Source organism: Neolamprologus brichardi, chromosome 23 (assembly GCF_056152115.1).
Source record: "Neolamprologus brichardi isolate AB-2024 chromosome 23, ASM5615211v1, whole genome shotgun sequence".
Classification (NCBI taxonomy): Eukaryota; Metazoa; Chordata; class Actinopteri; order Cichliformes; family Cichlidae; genus Neolamprologus; species Neolamprologus brichardi.
In genome coordinates this window covers 37311236-37329946 of record NC_142125.1, presented here as the reverse complement: position 1 = coordinate 37329946, position 18711 = coordinate 37311236, and the positions used below count along the sequence as shown (strand labels likewise).

The 18711-nt window shown below is 43.8% G+C and overlaps 1 protein-coding gene and 1 long non-coding RNA gene across 2 annotated transcripts; both read right to left on the bottom strand.

Moving 5' to 3' along the window:
- Positions 1 to 410: 410 nt before the first annotated feature.
- On the bottom strand, positions 411 to 2385 carry LOC148096292 (uncharacterized). The gene is made up of 3 exons (XR_015717222.1): positions 2246 to 2385; positions 1908 to 2042; positions 411 to 622 (listed from the first exon to the last, which is right to left on the bottom strand). It is a non-coding gene; the product is annotated as an uncharacterized LOC148096292 (long non-coding RNA).
- Positions 2386 to 12031: 9646 nt separating this feature from the next.
- On the bottom strand, positions 12032 to 17875 carry adamts1 (ADAM metallopeptidase with thrombospondin type 1 motif, 1). Its single transcript, XM_006804993.3, has 8 exons — positions 16865 to 17875; positions 15701 to 16041; positions 15469 to 15601; positions 14919 to 15376; positions 14637 to 14823; positions 14339 to 14517; positions 13935 to 14110; positions 12032 to 13838 (listed from the first exon to the last, which is right to left on the bottom strand). The coding sequence occupies exons 1-8, from the start codon at positions 17487 to 17489 to the stop codon at positions 13091 to 13093; spliced, it is 2847 nt and encodes a 948-aa protein (XP_006805056.2). The 5' UTR covers positions 17490 to 17875; the 3' UTR covers positions 12032 to 13090.
- Between the last annotated feature and the right edge of the window lie 836 nt (positions 17876 to 18711).

The window sequence follows — 18711 nt, the reverse complement described above, 5'->3', positions numbered from 1 at the left end:
ACATGCTGTGGAAGAGAGACAGAGATTAATAACAGATATGATTCAATACAGAGAGGTCTATTAATACATAGTGAGCGAGAAAGGTGACTGGAAAGGAAAAACTCAATGCATCATGGGAATCCCCCGGCAGCCTACATCTATTGCAGCATAACTAAGGGAGGATTCAGGGTCACCTGGTCCAGCCCTAACTATATGCTTTAGCAAAAAGGAAAGTTTTAAGCCTAATCTTAAAAGTAGAGATAGTGTCTGTCTCCCGAATCCAAATTGGAAGCTGGTTCCACAGAAGAGGGGCCTGAAAACTGAAGGCTCTCCCTCCTATTCTACTTTTAAATACTCTAGGAACAACAAGTAGGCCTGCAGAGTGGGAGCGAAGTGCTCTAATAGGGTAATATGGTACTACAAGGTCATTAAGATAAGATGGGGCCTGATTATTTAAGACCTTGTATGTGAGGAGCAGGATTTTGAATTCAATTCTGGATTTAACAGGAAGCCAATGAAGGGAAGCCAAAACAGGAGAAATCTGCTCTCTCTTTCTAGTCCTGTCAGGGCTCTTGCTGCAGCATTTTGGATTAACTGAAGTTGTTCAGTTCATACAGGAACTCCATCTCAGTCACAATTTATTCTGAGGAAAAACAGAGAAACAAAAATATATTTTAAAAAGTTGTTTTTTTGTTGCTGTTGCGTATGTTTAAGGTAAAAAAAAAATGAAGAAAAATACAAAGGATTAGGACTGTGAAATATGATGAAATATATCAGATGATGATATTAAAACCTCTATCGTTTCATATTATACACTATTGTTTGTTTCATGGTGTCACAAAATAAACCGTTTACAGCAATATTTTTCATCGTTTTGATGGTCACTGTAGTGGCTATACTAATTTCTTTAAGTTCTCTCGTTCTATTATATTTAAAATCACCACACTGCAGACGGACAAGCGACTGTTTTCACGCGTTAGTTCGTTAGCAACGACAGCAGAACCACCGCTTGTTTATTTTCCACATAAACCTTTCACAATAAAGCTAAAGATCCCATTGAGACTTTTCAAAAATAAACTAAATAAATGATGACATTATACAATATTCTCCAACATCAAATTTCAGAATATGCATCAAACAAATTACCTCAAATAAAAACAGGAAGTAACTATAAATGGCGCTTACAGTCACCACGTGGATGCAGGCACAGAGAATACGAGCATGGCCAGTGAAGATGAGGCAGAACCAGGTAGCTCCAAACAGAAGGACCAGTCAAAACAAATCGAGGACCTAATTCCTAAACGAGGGGCTACCTCTGTAGCATGGACATGGTTTGGTTATGAATAGTCTGACACGGACCAGAAAACTGTACTATGCAAATTGTGACGCAAACCGGTCCCTACCACAGACTCAAACATGACAAACCTCTTCTACCACCTACACAAGAATCACGTGAAAGAGTATGGAGAGAGTTTACAGATGAGAAGCAAAAAAGAGCTGTCAGGTGCTCAAAATAAACCTTAGATTCAAACGTTATAACAGGCTTTTTCCCGCAGCACGCCATGTAATAAATACTCATAAAGAAAATGGAGGCTGTTACAAGTTATATCTAAAAAATATATAGTTTCATGCATCGGTCCAAACACTCGACTCCAGGTACATGACGCCCAGCTGGAAACACTTCATGCAAGTCGAGTTGCCCGAGATTCACAGAATTTACAGAAAATGCACTATTTTGCGATATATATCGTTATCGGGATGAGAAATGTGTTATATGAGATTTTGGTTACATCGCACAGCCCTACAAAGGATTATAATACACATAGAGTCGCATATACATAACAGCATTCTGTTGCAACATAAACAGTTTATAAATCAAGTAACATACATCCCTTGAAAAACTAAATCAATCACAACAGTAAACTCACCGTGTTTTTGTGGAGAAGGTGATCAGGCTTTTTCTTCATTTTCTGACACCAGCTGCACTGGATCATCACCAGCTTGTATCTTCATCCTTTTTTTCACTCAGTGAAGTCTTTCCTTTCCTTGGCCATGTCTCTGTGCTGGAAAAGGATCTGAATTTTTAAGAAAGTCACAAATATCTCTGCATATATTAGGCTTGATCAGGGCCGTGCAGAGAGGTTTAAAGGGGCGGGTGCTCAAAGTTTAAAAGGGGCACATTGAACCAGGCTGAATAACAATAACACACATTCATCAAGAATCTAATATGGGCAACAAGGCAAAGCAAACGAAGCCAATGCTTTACCTGATGGGTACAATGTTGCTGTTCAGGGGTTGCTGTGGATAGTGCTGGAGGGCAGGGCTGTGTTGATCTGAGACTGTAGACATTAAAAAGTCCATAGGAGAGATGGTAGCTGATTAAACAAGTATCATGAGATAATAACAAAATGCAAAGATTGGTGACAGCGCTTGGAACCATAAGGCAACAAAAAACTGAGAAATAATTTAGGCTCTGAAGCACCCCCAAAAATGGGCTAAAGTCGCCCCTGGTTCCTTCTAGCTTGTCCAACTCACGAACTACGTAATCACAGTGTGCCGGAAGCCCTCACAGGTGCACATTTTTAGCCTGTTCACATTATTACAAACACATCAAAGCTAAAAAAAAAAAAATTGTTTGAAGAGTTTGTCATTTTAATTATAAATTTGTTTTTTTCTAAAAAAAAAAATTAAGTGGAACTTTCTCAAAGGTAAAAAAAGAAAAAGAAAAAGAGGAGGCAGGTAAGTGACGGAAGTGATGGGAAAAGGTAAGCGACCCATGTTGTAGGTGACGTCAGACGCCGGAGATTTTGCGGGAAAAAACCCCACGACCCTGGCACCACTCCGTGGTTATATTGACTGCACTCCAGATAAGAATCCACTACACTCTTTTCTTATCCACTCACACTCTCTCCTTTAACATGTGTTCAACCTAGCAATAAGGCTACGTCCACACATTTACCCGGGTATTTTTGAAAACGCAGATTTTTCTATGCGTTTGCACCTTTCGTCCACACGTAAACGGCGTTTTTGGTCACTGAAAACGAAGATTTTTAAAAACTCCGGCCAGGGTGGATATTTTTGAAAACTCTTTTTTGCATTTAGGTGTGGATGAGAAAAAACGCAGCGTCAAAGGTGTGCGCATTTTTTGACGTCACACTGTGCGCCACGGTATTGTTTCTGTGAAATGAATTTCTACAATACTGTTACTGTTAATTGTACTCTCTGCAGTGTTTAAATGCTTACATATACACACACAGTTACTGTCCCTCCACACATACGACTCGGTTCTGCTTCTATGCCCCATCTTTGTTTACTTTTTCCCACCAAGGCTTCTAGACTTCTGATTGGCCAACTTTGTTGGAGGGGGCGCAGTATGAATTTAAAAAAAAAAAGAATGCTTGGACACAGCTAGCATAATGGACAGGTTTTTTAACGGGGCGCCCACACAAATGCAAAGCAGAAGATGAAGAATCGCCAAATATGTTTTCAAACCAACTTCCTTCCAAGCCAAACACTAGAAAATATGATGAAGCATATCTTGCCTTTGGCTTCACCTGCACAAGTGCCAAGGTAGGTCAAAATTAGTTCCCCCTGCGTAGGGAGCACCGTTGTATCCCACATTCTTGATTTTTATTTCACAAACACTTCTTATAATGACTAACTACTCCTTTTGGAGATGTTAGCTCTTTATACAGTAAAGTTACAGTGGGATATAAATAATATCAGGCTGATCCTGCCACCGTTTGTTCCCCCTGTCTAAATCATGGAAGTTTGTGACAAAGTGGTGACTTGACCTCTTCTGCAGATGAAACGTCGAATCGCATTGATACAGGAATCTGTGTCAAGACTGTCTACAACTCCAATATGCACAGCTCGGAGAGTGAGGCAGGTAAACATGACACCAGATCTTTTGACATGACCCTGCTTGACATCAAATGGGCCAAAGTAGTCGACACCAGTGTTCGTGAGTGGAGGTTTGTCTGGTAGAAGACGGTCTTCAGGTAAGTCATCTTCTGCTCACCAACCTTTCCAGAAATCCTACGGCAAGTTTGACATTCGTTGATTATCTTTCTAATTGCCGAATTGGTTTGTGGAAATCAATATCTGCATCACAGCTGCGCCAGCACGTAATTGCGACCTCAGGGACCAGTTCTTTGATGGATGTCCCTCAAGATGAGTTCACAGATTTTGCTGTGCTTAGAAAGAATTGCTGGTTGTTTAGCATTTTCTGGCAAGCCCGATGCTTTTCGGGATCATTTTCATTTTTCTGGATTATTTTTGAGAAATGTTTGCTTTCTTCTTTTAACATCCACAGCACTTCCCTTAGCTTCATCATCCAGGCCACTGATCTTTTCAGTTTATTCCAGTCTGAATAGTAGTCAATCACACGGTTCAGTTGCTGAAGTCTTGACTTCTGGATCATTTTGAAAGTTTTCCTTCTTTCTCACTGGCTGTTCTGGACATTCATTTTCATCTAGAAGATAGTTCGGCCCCTGAATTCATGAACCTCCTTCCAACAGATCCTTTGCCATTAAGCCTCTGCTTGCTTGATCTTCAGGATTTTGAAGCGAGATGTTTCACTGTCAATGTATCTAACCACAGGTGTACTGTCCATCCAGAAGATGACTGTTGCAGAGGAACATGAAGCTCTTGTCGCAGTAATCTGTCCATCCTCACTGAAATCACTGCTGCAGTCAGCTCAAGCATGGGAATTGTGATTTGCTTCAGTCATTAATTCATATATGGAATTAATGACTGACAAAATGCCTCTTCTGGTTGTTGGCTTGTCTTGCAACTTTATGGTATAAGTGAAGGTATCTGTTTCTGTGTCCCACTGTACACCGAGAGTTCTCTCAACTGGCAAAGTGTCATGCCTAAGATGCAGATCTTTCACTTCATTTGCTCTGTGTTCTTCAGGAATTGACATCAACACTTTCCTATTGTTACTTGTCCACTTTGTTAATGTAGTGAAGTAGATTTTGGGGTAGGATCTTACGTGATGTCCGCAAATGCAGCACTAACATCCACTCCTTCCCAGCTCATAATTAGCAACCTTATAAGAAACAGCTGTGCTTCACTACCACACAGAGGCATTTTCTTTTCAAATCCAAGGTGGCTGAGAGCGTTAGGCAGCTAAGCACTGCAGATCTCCTCATGAAAGCTGCTCATTTTAGTATTGCCCTTTAGAGAGTGAATTGTGCCACACTGCTGCTGTCTTGTTTTATCTCGTTCTGTCTTGTTTGGTTTTATTCTGTCTTGTTGTGGACCGTTATCTTACAAACGTTTATGGACTGGCCCCAACTGACTCCTGGTTTTATGGTCTTTTACTCGGAATTGTTTGCTATATTTTAATCTTGCTTTTATAATCAGAATCAGAATACTTTATTAATCCCGAAGGAAATTAGGGTACTGTAACTTAGGGTGTATTTGTTTATCTTTTATGAACTTGTTTAATGTTTTATGCTTTGTTTTATTGCTTTAGTGGAGGTACGGCCGCTTGTTGAGGGGCTAGGCTCGTGAGGTGGAATCCCCTCCCCGATGCATGAGAGTGTACACAACGGGCATAGGTAGACTGTGTAGCTGCCCACTTGGAATTACCACTCGTGACGCAGAGAGCTTCGACTGATGCAACTTTATTCTCTCCTCTTTAAACCACCGACAATATGGCACTGTGAAAACTATAAAGATGCACAAACAAATACCATTAAACATTTAAGTAAAAGTGCAGAAATGTTCACATTTTACCATAGAAAATTATTTTGATTAACTCAAATAGTGACATTGACATAAATTAATAGTTTTTAAACTATTTATGTTACAGCATTTAATAAAATGAATTAACAACAACCTTTCTGTCTCTTAAATACATAAACAATTATTTGCATCATTAAACCAACCTCTTTCTGCTTCCAAGGGTGCTAATCATGCTGAACCAGCTAGCCAACTTCCTCCATGCACATCTCTTAGCCAGTCTTTCCACACCACAAACAAATGACATGCATATACAATAAAAAACGAATTCAACCACATTGAGTAAACTTTCAAAGTTATAGCATGTGACAGATAAATAAAATACATAGTTTGCACGAGTATTTTCAAAAATTAAACGTTTTTACTCACTCTGAAGCAACGTGTTTGTGTCGTTTCGCTGAGAACAGAACAGGAAGTCTGACACAATAAAAGAGGAAGTGCTGAGGTACTTTTCAAAATAAAAGCGCAATGTAAAGTGGCATTTACAGACTGCACCAATTAGATTTTAGTGTGAGTAACAGTGAGGTTTGCAGTGGAACTACACGGGTGAGCAATTGGTGGCACCCTTGGGCACTCCTCCCTGTAGGTTGCCTCCTCAAGTGGCCGGTCTCCACTATTTTGTTTAGTTATTTTATCAAGCTGTTGTTCTAGGGTAGCATCATGGCAGTGAGCCTGGCCGTTTGTTAATAAAGTGTTTTACTTAACCGTCTTGTAGACTCAGCCCTGCTACCTTAAGAACTTCTGATTTTACAGTTCTATGCTTTTAGTAGTTTTTCTTAATAAATTTTGATTTGTAAAAACCGATCTGCCTCACCTCTGCTGTTAATAATGAGCCTGTGGGTCTTGGTAGCCAGTGTAACATCTACATTGGCTATAAAAATCTTTCCTGGGGTGTACCTCTCCCCCCAGGTGGCGTTGTCAACATCCCTTAGTCACCTTCCCTGGTTATTCCCTCATTCGCGCCACCACATTAATGTAAACCCTCCACTGGTACACAAAGCATGAAGATCACTGACTAATTTTACTGTAGCTTCTTCTGTAGCTACGCTTTTTAGACAGTCATCTACGTAGAAGTTGCACAGGACTGTCTGAACAGCTTCTGGAGACGCTTCCTCCTTGTGATCCTCTGCCGTTCTTCTTAGCGCATATGGGGTGACACTTGGTGAGGAAGTAGCTCCAAAGAGATGCACCATCATCCTATATTTCTTCATGGGCTCATCCAGCTTACCATCTGGCCACCAAACAAAAAAACAAAGAAGATCAGCATCTCGTTCTGGTACGTTGACCTGGTAAAACATTGATTCAATGTCTGCCATCAGCGCTACTGGTTCTTCATGGAATCTTAAAAGAACACCCACCAGCGTGTTAGTCAGATCTGGTCCCTGCAGTAACTCCTTGTTCAGAGACATATCCTGGTATGAAGCCATACAGTCAAACACGAAGCCTTTTATTCTTTAAAAAAATTGAAGGTTCTTCTTAAACTTCCTGAGCAAACATGCTATTCACTGTTCTGCAACACAACGGTTGTTTGGCATTTGGATATTCTCATTCCTGAGCGGCAATCCAATGCTATAGTGTCCATTTTAAAAGGTCGTTGTCTTTTCTACTGATCTTAGAAACTGTTTTGTCTTCTTGTGACATTTCCTCTTCGTTGTCATAATTACGTTCTGAAAAATCTATATTGTACTGTTAGACTAGAAGCTTCTCAACTTCCACCAAGGAGATTCTGCTTACTGAGAAATGTGGTTCTTTGTCTTCTGTGCCATTTAGTTCTTTTCTTATGGGTCCATTCACAACCCAACCAATGGTAGTCTTCACTGCATAAGGACCTCCATTTTGTCCATTAATGACACGCCATGGCTCCATTGCTTTTGCACAGTTAACTCATATAAGCAGCTCTACATTAGCCTCTATCTCTGGTAGCCTCACTTCATGTAGATACGACCATTTCTGAATGTCTGACTGTTTGGGTATGTTTCCACTACTCACAGGTATACTAGTGTGAGTAAACACCTTGGGTAAGTCAATGAACTTGGAATCTTCCAACCCACACACTTCCAGGCCTGATATAACAAAACTGTTCATGAGTTTCTGTTCTCCTGGGTTTTCTTGACTCATGGTACTTAGGAGTATCCGTGTAGGCTGTCCTTTAACATTCAGTTTCCTTTGAAGTTCTTTAGTGCAGAATGTTGCCGTGCTTCCTGGGTCTAAAAAGGCATATGTCTCTATGTATTTATCACTCATTTTAGATTTGATCTTAACTGGTACTATAGAGAGCACACATCCCTGTCTGGGTGCTTTAGTGAACATTCTTTACATTCCATTCTTCGTTTGCAGAACTTGCTGAGACGCCCAGAAACCAAACATCCAAAACAGAGTCCTTTTGACTTCCACAAGTCTACTTGTTCTTTGTGTGGTTGATTCTTAATCTTGCCACAAGAACCAAGAGTGTGAGGCTGCTGACAGTACAAACATGGCTTCTCAAAAGCACTCACTGTTTTGATTGAGTTTTCTGTTTTAATGTTTGTTTCTTGTGGTCTTTTGTTCTCAGTGGAATGTTGGTGGCAAAACTGCCTTCCCGAAACTCTCTTTGCTGGATACCTTTCCCTTTGGTCACTCTTTCCACTTGTCAATATACGGTTGTCTGGGATATTACCAAAGAGTAGATCCATAGCTATTTTAGCTTGGCGGTCTATGAAGTTCATCAAGTCAGCAAATCTTGCTCTTTTACCCCTTTTCTCTTGGAATTCAAATGCTTCAACACGCCAACGTTCTTGGGTTTTGTAGGGCAGCTTGGATATCACTGTACGTAGATTGGTAGGATTATCCATCTTTTCCAAAAATTCAACATCCTCCATGATGTTGCGACATCCAGTCAAAAACATAGCATAAGCATTTAATGCTTTGCTGTCATCATTTTTCACTTGGGGCCATTTGAGTGCTTTCTAAATGAATGCATTTGCGATCCTTAGCTCATCTCCATAGTGCTTATGTAGCAATTGTTTGGCCTCACGATAACCTTTGCTAGGAGTCATGTGTACACAACTGTGAATTAGCTCCTGTGGTTCGCCAGCAGTGAATTGTTCCAAGAAATACAACTTATCTTGATCGTTATCAGTCTTTTGCTCTACTGCATGCTTGAAGGTTCTTATGAAGGCCTTATACGCTAGTGCATCACCTCTAAAAACAGGAATGTTCTTTGTTGGCAACTGAGCCAGCTGCTGCTGTTTCACAAGTAACTCAGTGATAACATCAGCTTGTTGTGGGAGCATCATGGCAACCCTTTCCTTTTTAACTCCTCGACCTTGCGATCTTTGTATTGATACATAACTTCTCAGACCATCTTCAGATCTTTCATATTCTTTAAGGACCTTTAACTTTGCTTGGCTTTCAGCTAATGCAGTCTCCAGCTCTAACTCTTCCTTTTCAACTTTGACTCTTGCTGTTTCAAGCTCAAGATGTTGCCTAATCCTGGCCAACTCAAACTCAAGTTGTTGCTTTTTCTTCAGCGCTGCGGCACGTTCCAGCATGGCTGCGTGTCCTGCTTCCTGTTTAGCACGAGTGGAGGAAACTCTACTAATTTGGTAGTAATGTGGGTCTCAAGATGGCTCACTTGAGACCCACATGAGCTATGATCTGCATCATTTCTATCTCCAACCTGTGATGCACTGTCATTTGGTTTCACAGCTTCCTGTAATTCATCTGTGGCGTGCTCCTGCTGCACAGCTTCATTTGGCATCATATGCTTATGATCATCTGCGATCCACTTCTTTGTTGTTTTCAGAAACTCTCTTATTGATGCCATTTTGGGATCAAACCAACTGTCCTGGTCACATATGTGAAGCAATGCTGTGACGCACTGGCAATGCAAGATCCCATGATGTGGATTAGTGGGTGGCTGTAGCTCAGGTGGCAGAGCAGGTCAGCCACTAATCAGAAGGTCGGGGGTTTGATCCCACGCTGCCTCCTGGCTGCATGCCAAATATCCTTGGGCAAGATACTAACCCCATGTTTGCCTACTGGTGGTGGTCAGAGGGCCCGGTGGCGCCAGTGTCCGGCAGCCTCGCCTCTGTCAGTGCGCCCCAGGGCAGCTGTGGCTACAATGTAGCTGCCATCACCAGTGTGTGAATGTGTGTGTGAATGGGTGAATGACTGAATGTAGTGTGAAGCGCTTTGGGGTCCTTAGGGACTAGAAAAGCGCTATACAAATGCAGGCCATTTACCATTTACCATGATGTTGAGACTAACATAAGAAAAGAAAGAAAAATACAAGTTTTGGTGGAACAACTGCACCAGCAGACAAAATAAGGTTTCTGAAATGTAGGGAAACTGTGATATCCACTGAAAACATTCTTTAAAACTAATTGGAGACTTTAAATGAGCTAGTTTTCAAATCATAATGGCTCTTTAATTGATCAAGTTATTTTTGAAAACCCTTGGAGCAGTCGTGAAATGGCCGCCACTCACTGAGCCTGGTTCTGCCAGAGGTTTCTTCCTCCCCACTGTGGCCTAGTGCTCGGCTCAAAGGGGTTTGTCTGTTGGGGTTTAGTTTTTAATACTGCAAGGTTGTTGCCTCACCTTACAGAGTGAAACACCTTGAGAAAGCCATCATTTCATTCTATTTGGCACTATACAGATTGAAGTGAATTGAACTTACAACATAACTAATTCAGCACTTCAAGTTAACATCAGTTAACAAAAGTACATTTTACACGCTGATTTCTGTTAGTTTTCATTGTCTGTGACTTTAAAATACATGTTATTTGTTATTCGGTTAAAACTATGAGTAGAAATCGCAGAGAAAATGATATCATGTCATGTGACCTGTTCTCTAATGTGTGCCTTTTTCTTGTTTTGTATATATTTCTCCTGTTATCTCCTCCTGTTATTTATTCCTGCTGTCTTACTATTAAAATGTCATTCCTGCATTTGTTGTGGAATTCACTTTTTCCTATAATTATTTTAAGCTTCTCTGGCATTGATTTTAATTTTTCAGAGAAAAAATAATTTACCCTGTTTTTTAGAAGCTTGGGGAGCAACTGTGATTATATAATTTCCTCACAGAATAATAAAGTACTCTGATTCTGATAATAATGAGCATATAAAAAGGTTTTGTGAGCAGTTCAAACAACAGATTTGGGCTGATAACAGCCAATGAACTGATTGTTTTGCAGTCTTCAGTCCAGTTACACCATTATTTAAAGGGGCCAGTTCACCCAAATGTCTAAAGCCCTTCCCTCTTTCCTTTTGCAACCCAAACGTTTCTGAGACACAGACCTCTATATGGTTAGTTATGGAATATAGTGGTTTACGGGCTGCAGTCATAGTGGAGGAGAAAAAATTGATGTAGTCCCATCTAGTGGATGAACTCTGAATCACACACAATGACACAAAAATCACATTTTGCCCAAGTCGTCAAACTCCATTTTGCTGTTTGCCAACCATCAATAAATAATAAAGAAGAAGTTGTCAAACAGGCCCCCAGAGCTCAGTGGAACCAAAGGCTGTATGTAACAGATGAATGTAGCAACATCGGCTCGGTGAAGTCTCATTTTAAAGTTAGATATTTTTTAAGGTGCATGTGTGTATTGGAGTGCATCACCTGACCCTAATAGACTGGATTAGCGAGGTAACATGCTTTCAATGACCACAACTGTCGCACAGATGTCTTGGACGGACTTTCCCACACTGAGGAATGTTGTTTGTCATACAAAATGCATTAAAATGCTCATAGGGCCACAGACACCATTGAGAGGTCCTGTCAAATTGGTGGAGATGGAGCCTAGCAAACAGCTGGCAGCTACAGCCTGCTTTTATAATTTGTTATAGCCTGATTTTAAGACCAATACTGATACCAACCAATATTTATTGATTTAAGCAGTTGATATAAATTAGCTGATATTTTTTCTTTCAGACATACGAAACAGAGGAATTTCCCTAACATTTGTTAAGTTTAGTTATTTTAGAGTCCTTATTGAGATAATATGCAGTTTAAAAATAATAGTTTAAAAATAATGTAGTTGTGAATTACTTGCTTATTCTACTGACTCTACTTGTATGAGCTGGTTGGGAAGTTGCCGGCACAATAGTCGATTGTCAGATTAAAACAATATCAACTCATACAAAATGGCTAAAGGATGTTTCTCTTGTTTATTCTTTACTCCATCATAAATCCAGTACTGAGATCTCAGCAAATAGCTAATATCAGCTGATAAACGTTGGGCTCTGCTAATAATGCATAACTTTGAGTCAGACAAACAACTCGGGACACATAAATTGCACAAGTTAATGCGATGTTTTATTCATGAACCTAGGACCATTTATATATATAAAACACTGTATAAATACTCTATATATTCTACTTCCTTCTTTGACCTCAATAACAAATAAAAAATAATATTTTTTTAAAAAGCCACATGGTTATATTTAACAGGCTGTACAAAAATAAATAAAGTTTGGATATTCTATACAAAAGGAAAAAAAAACAAAACAAAACATGGTGTCTTCACAGAAGGCAGGAGAGACTTACTTATGAAGTAGTAGTAGGAGACACGTCCCTCTTTAGGCCTCCACGCACACGCATGTTCACACACACACACACACACACCTCTTTGGTCTTTGAGGAATTCCCTCTTGGAAGGCTGTGTAGACGAGGGCAAGATATGGCTAAAAAACACTATACTGAGGCATTCAGAGAAACTGGGTGTTACAATGTGCCGCTGGCTAAAACAAAAGAATAGAAAAGAAGATGAAGTGCTTCAGGTTTATGATAAATAAATGCAGACTGAAGTTTGGACATGACTATGAGCCATCTTATTTTCCATACCTGATGGGGTGAGCAGTTAGATTATGAGCTATTCTCTTCCTTTTGTCTCTTTATATACTGTGCGATTAAGCTCCTCCCCCATTCCAACCATTATTTATCTGTCCAGCCCAGCTTGGACAAACATTATATACATGCATTAAAATTATGACACACGCATACTGTCTGACACACAAACACACACACAGGTGTGACATTGGCATGATAAGCAGCATCCTCTTTTAGGGAAATCAGGAATGTCCATGCGTTCTTCCCCTCAATGGGACGCAAATGAAATGTGCCACTGCTTTACAAGGAGGACAGACAGGCAGCAAGCTATGTTCAGTCCTACTGTTCAACATTTAACCCCCGGATTGATGGAGGGAATGGCTAAATATTGATAGTTACAGTGACAATTGTGGACACACTGAATTCTGCAGCACTCTCACTCTGGATGTAAACATTCATTAGCCTCTGTGGGCATAAAAGATCAGAGTTTTTAATCTGCTGTCTTTCTGAGTGCTGGTGTAACAGAAGGTTAGATTGCATATGCAGTCCTCAGCAGGCACTCTGATCGCACAGCTCCAGCAGGGGTCGCGGACGGTCTTTGGGGTCACAGCTGTCGTTGGTTAGCGTGCGCCCGTCGTGGTCGATGCAGCGCAGCGCACGTTTACGAAAACCTCGGCCGCAGGTCTTAGAGCACGGTGACCATTCGCCAAGGAGCCAGGAGGGGCAGGAATGGAGGGCGCAGGACCGTGAGGCCAAAGGGCGAAGCTCCTCTGGGCAGTCTCCAGAGGGATGTCCCTGGGAGTCCAGGCACACGACCGCTCTCTGTTGCACACCTTCTCCGCAGGTCTGGGAACAGGGACCCCACTCCCTCAGAGTCCACTCGGCTCCTCCCACCTCTTGGATGGCATTGATAGACTTCCGACGGCCTCCAATGTTGTTGTTGTTGGAGGATGAAGCAGCATGATTGGGACGAGGGGCAAAGTAGCTGTATTTGACCCTGGGCCTCGGGGATTCCCCTACGGAAAGCACCTGGATTGTGAGGGCCTCAGGGAGCGGGGAGAAGCTCCTGATGCGCTCCAGAGTGGCTGAGGAGCCGCTGTAGCGCAAGAGTGCCCCTGGGAGGGGAATGTCCGTCTCCATGGTCATCAGCTTGTAATCACCATTAAGTAAATAGGTTCCATCCTGGCGCCGCACTGCCAAGTAGCTGTTATCGTGACGACTACTGGCTGGAGCACGCTGCTTGATGTCAAGGTGTGTGGCACCAGCAGGGATAGTTACAACATCCTGGTAACCAGGCCTGAAACAGACACAGATGGAGGATAAATTTAGCAACATATATATTAAAAAAGAATCTGATACAAGAGTGATGAATACTTTATGGTCAGATGTCTACCTGGCACGCTCCATAGAGCCTGACACCTTCTTGCAGGTCGAACCAGCTCCGCCACACACGCCACACTTATCGAAGCGCCGGTTGGAGCCGATGATACGATCACATCCAGCCTTCACACACTGGCCCTGGACGCAGACTGAGGTGGAATCAGGGCTGCATGGTGTGCCGTCAGCCACCTGGGGTCAGCAGAGAAGCACAAATGGGACATTAAAGTTTTGCTTTGTAAGATTCAAAAGGTAAAAGGTGACTTTTCCATGCTGAGACTGAAACCCAGAGGGTGGGGGGAAAGAGTGCAATGACTAATCCTTTCACTTGGATGTCTGCATGACTTAGAGGACTGTTGAGGGTAATAACAAACTTGTGCACTATAAATATTGTTTTTTGTAGCCTTTAGAAACTCTCACCTTAGACTTGAGGACAAAGAAGTATCCGGTCCCCTTGGCCCTGCACACCAGCTTGCAGCGGTCTTTAGGTGAAACTCCAGCGTACTTGGGGACCCACTCGACGCCCTCGCCTGAACCCAGTGACACTTGAGCTGACATGTCATTGTGGGCCAAGCACTGCTCCTCACGGAAAGACAGGCCTGACAAAGAGACGAGGATAAGTCAGCTTTAGTGCTAGAGTATAACCGCAGGCCAGCATTCACACCCAGGTAATGAGTGGGATGTGAATTATTTCTATTTAATCGCCAAAATTTCTTACCATTGGTGTCTGGGCACACTTCTGTGTTGCATGAGCGGTACTGGATCCTCTTTCCCTCGCAGTATTTTCCCCCATTCTTAGGCAGAGGGTTATCACAGGCACGGAAGGAATACTGCACTCCTCCACCACAGGTCCGAGAGCAGTCGCCCCAGGGACCCCAGGGACCCCATCCACCATTAACAGGAGTCTGAAATCAGGGCAATTTAAAAATTATAGCTTGATTGGTCCAGCAGACTAACAGCATGTAGGAAAAAAAGTGCTTAAATCAGGTCTGGGTCATACCTGTTCTTTAGCGGCCTGGCTCTTACTGAGACAGTGCCCAGCCAAGCAGTAGCTGTCATGCCCGCAGGGTGTCCCATCAGCCCATGGGAAGTTCTTGGTTTGGCACACGAGCAAACCATTCGATGTAGTCACAGTGCACCACAGAGCTGCACAAGTGGTGCTCAGGTCAGGGCAGTGCTGGGAGTCTTCACCAAAGGTCAGGCGACACTGATAGTCAGCATCATAGACTGCCCCGGGCAGGGGCTGGGGCAGTGGCTGGGGCTTAACAGGCTTATCCAGCAGACACTGACCATGGCCGTTGTCCAGGAAGGTGGTGACCATGAGGGCGGAGCAAGGAGACCAAGGCTGCTGCTGGTCCAGGTTAGACAGGGTGGAGGCCATCATGTGGGAACCCCAGTGGGCACCGTTGACGCCAGAACACAGCTGGGCATCATCATGAGGCATGTTAAACACGTGGCCTGAAGGAGGAGATGAAATGAGTTATTTAATAAGTGATGCATGTGATTAAAAAGATTTTACATCATGGCCAAACTTTATTTTTTTTACTTACCTAGTTCGTGTGCCACTGTAAATGCTGCTTGGAGTCCATCATCCTCAATAATCGAGCAGCTCCTGTCCGGGTCACACACCGTGCCAACATCCGCCATGCCCAAAGTGTCACACGAGTGGGCACCGCAAAGGTCCTAACAAAGCAGAAAGTGGAGAGCAAGATCGTGAATACTCCCCATTTCTCCACACCTGTTCTATTATATGCTCACCATAAAACAAACACTCTGACTTACCGTCCTGGTGAAGAGCACGGCCGTGTCGTAGTGCTCCGGGTGGCGGTCGCTTGGAGGATTGTGCTGTCGCTGCCACTTGCAGAAGTTGCGGAGAGTCATGGCAGCGTTGGATGACACCTGAGGACCTCGCTCCTCCTCGTACACCACCAGCAGCTTCACCACCGCCAGGCTGATTGAGTTGTGGATGCTAGGGTGGCGGTAAAGGCGGGACGCCACTGCCATGATGGTCAGGAGGTAAGGTTTGAGCCCCGTGCCGTGGAACTCGGCCATAGACTGGTCAGCCACCAGCATGATCTCCAGATAACGAGGGGTGGAAACAAAACGCCTGGCCCTGTGGTGAGCTGAGAGCAGAGGTTTTATGAGCATTTATTCTGTTAGTCCTAAGTTTGCTGCTGAGTTCTGCAGTGTGCAAGTTGCCCCAGATAAACTGAATGACTTCAATTATAAGAAATGCTAGAGGGCAGTTAGTGTCCTAAATAGCAGCTACAGAGACCCGTTATTTTTTTTTTCTTCTCAGAGGGATAGAGGCTCCCAGGAGAGCTCCGGATGTGCCTGGAGCAGCCTGGCTGCCATGACTCAGCGTCACACCACCAACAGCTCCTCCTCCTCGGGGTCCACGCATTCTTAAACTGACCTTCTCTGGTGGAAAATTATGCCAGAGAGAGAAAGAGCGAAGGGAGAAAATCCTTTCTGGGGGTGGGGTGGGGGGAAGAGTGTCTGCCGGTGAGAGTTGTACCAGGAGGCGAGTTTACACGCCTCAGCGCTACCGGGCTCTGACTGGCCCCAACCCCCTTCACCCACACTCCTCCTCTTCTTTCCTCTTAAAGTAGTTTACCCCCCCCCCACACACACACACCACCCCCACCTTTCCTCCCCTCCCTTCCTCACTGGCAGTGCGCTGACAGAGCTGTCAAAAGGTAGTCGAGTGCATCGCGCACGCTGTGCAACCCTGACACATTAACTTTTGCTACATTTACACGTTTAACATAAAATCTAATCTTTGCTCTCTTTTTTTAATATTTAAAGCTGAATACTTTTCGTTTTTTAAAGTACATAAATAACCTTGTTGGGTTTTCTTTGCTTCTTTTATGTTGCTGCTCTCCGCATTTCAGCTTAGTCCGTCATAAAAATGAGTAACAGCGTGTAAAATGCGCACAGCATTACCTGTCTGGTCTGCGTTAGGGGCTCCGTGACTGGCCGCTTTCCCCAGATTCTTTGGCACCCTCTCCTCATCCTCGTTGACCCCGCACTTGGAGGTGCTCTCCTCAGCCGAAGCTGCCCGGCCTCTCCGGCGAATCGTATGCACATCCTCGTCAGTGCCCAAGAACTCAGTGGAGTTAAGGGGCTGAATAAAGTACTCTTCGCCCTTGAAGTAGAATCCGCCCCTGAGTCCATGGCACAGGTTGAGCGCAGCGGCGGAGCGCTCATCCCCGTTCACCGTGCCCGAGTAGAAGCAACCCGGCTCGGCTCCGCTATTGGGTTTCGTTGTCGGTTCAGACACGGGAGTCCCCACGATGTGGAAGACAAAACCTGGCGCCAAAAAGGTCTGGTCAGGCTCTAGACGCAAAACCAGCTGCATGCCAAATACGTCCAACCGGTACACCCTCATTTCCGCCTCCTTCTCGCTCTCCTCCGCGGAAAGAGTCCGCCACGGTTCGGTTTCGCTCTCCGACCGGGCCGTCGGGTCTAACCTGACCGGCACAACGGTGCCCTGCTCCCAAGCACCGTGCGCTGCGCCGACGCACAGAGCGGCAATTAAACTGATGGAAATGGGTAAAAACGACATCATGGAACTGTGGAATCCGACAAGTGGAAAGATAAACTGAGAGTTAAGTCTTTACAATGAAGAAGTAAATCCTTTAAAAATCCACCATGAACTAAAAAAAAAGGTCTTTGAACTCACAAAACCCCCAAACCCAATATTACGCACACGTATATAAATCTAAACAAATAACTAAGAAAAAATCAAATCCAGTGCAAAACTCATTTAAAAGTTATGTGCAGATTTGAACTGTTGCAAAGAAGTCCGTTCATTAAACGACAATAAGTGTTGCGGCAGTAAAATCCAACAGGTCGCCTCTATCTCTCTATCTCTTTCTCCAAAACTGAGATGTCTCCGTGTCTAAATCTAGCTGTCAGGTCAGAGGCAAGTCTTTGCTCTGCAGGACCGTCTAGTCTGTTCTGCCTTCTGTCAGAACTGAGCCGGTCCCTCCTATTTATCCCCATATCCCGGGACCACCCCTTTCCTGAGGGCCCTTTGATCTGAGTGGGGCCGAATCCCGTGCGCAACGAAAACGCACCAGCGACCTGGAGCGTTGCCATGATAATCAATCATTGTGGAGGAGAGAGAGGGAGCTCTTGGCAGAGGAACTTTTCTTCTTTGGTCCGTGCTTATCTGTCACAACAGTTACTCTTAAAGCCCCTCACGGTATCTTTGCTGTATGTGGGTTATATTAGCATTCACCTTATAATATAGACTTTCGAAGAATTTCACTGGAAACGTCTTAAGGCCCCTTTTAGTGTATACCTGATAAAGCTTTGTTATAGAAGCGGTGTTCTACTTTCTCAGAGCTGTATAACGTTCATTAGACGTTAATCCGTTTCCAGCATGGCGAAGGCGTGTAGTGGCTGATGTGGAGCAGTATTGTAAGTGTCACTGCAGCTGAAGAAGGGAAGCTGGGGAATGGGAACAATATCGTGCTGGCCTGGGCTCCAGAAGCCGTACTCACCTTTTCTGTGCCAAGCCGGCTGTGGTGCGCCGTGGCCAGGTTCCACCGCTCTGCTCCCCGGGGAGAGGGAGCAGAGAGGGGCCGCCGAGGTCTTAAGGTGGAGCGGTTCCTCCACTGGGCTGTTTCTGCACTACAGCCACGGCAGGCACAGCCCCAGCCTTCGGGCTCCTTCCCCCGCCCGTACCGACTGCTGTTCTCCTCTTAGACACAGGAAGAGTTTACGCTGGAGTTTCATTAAAAAGTAACTGGCAAAGTAAGGTTCCTGTTATCTACAGTGCTTGC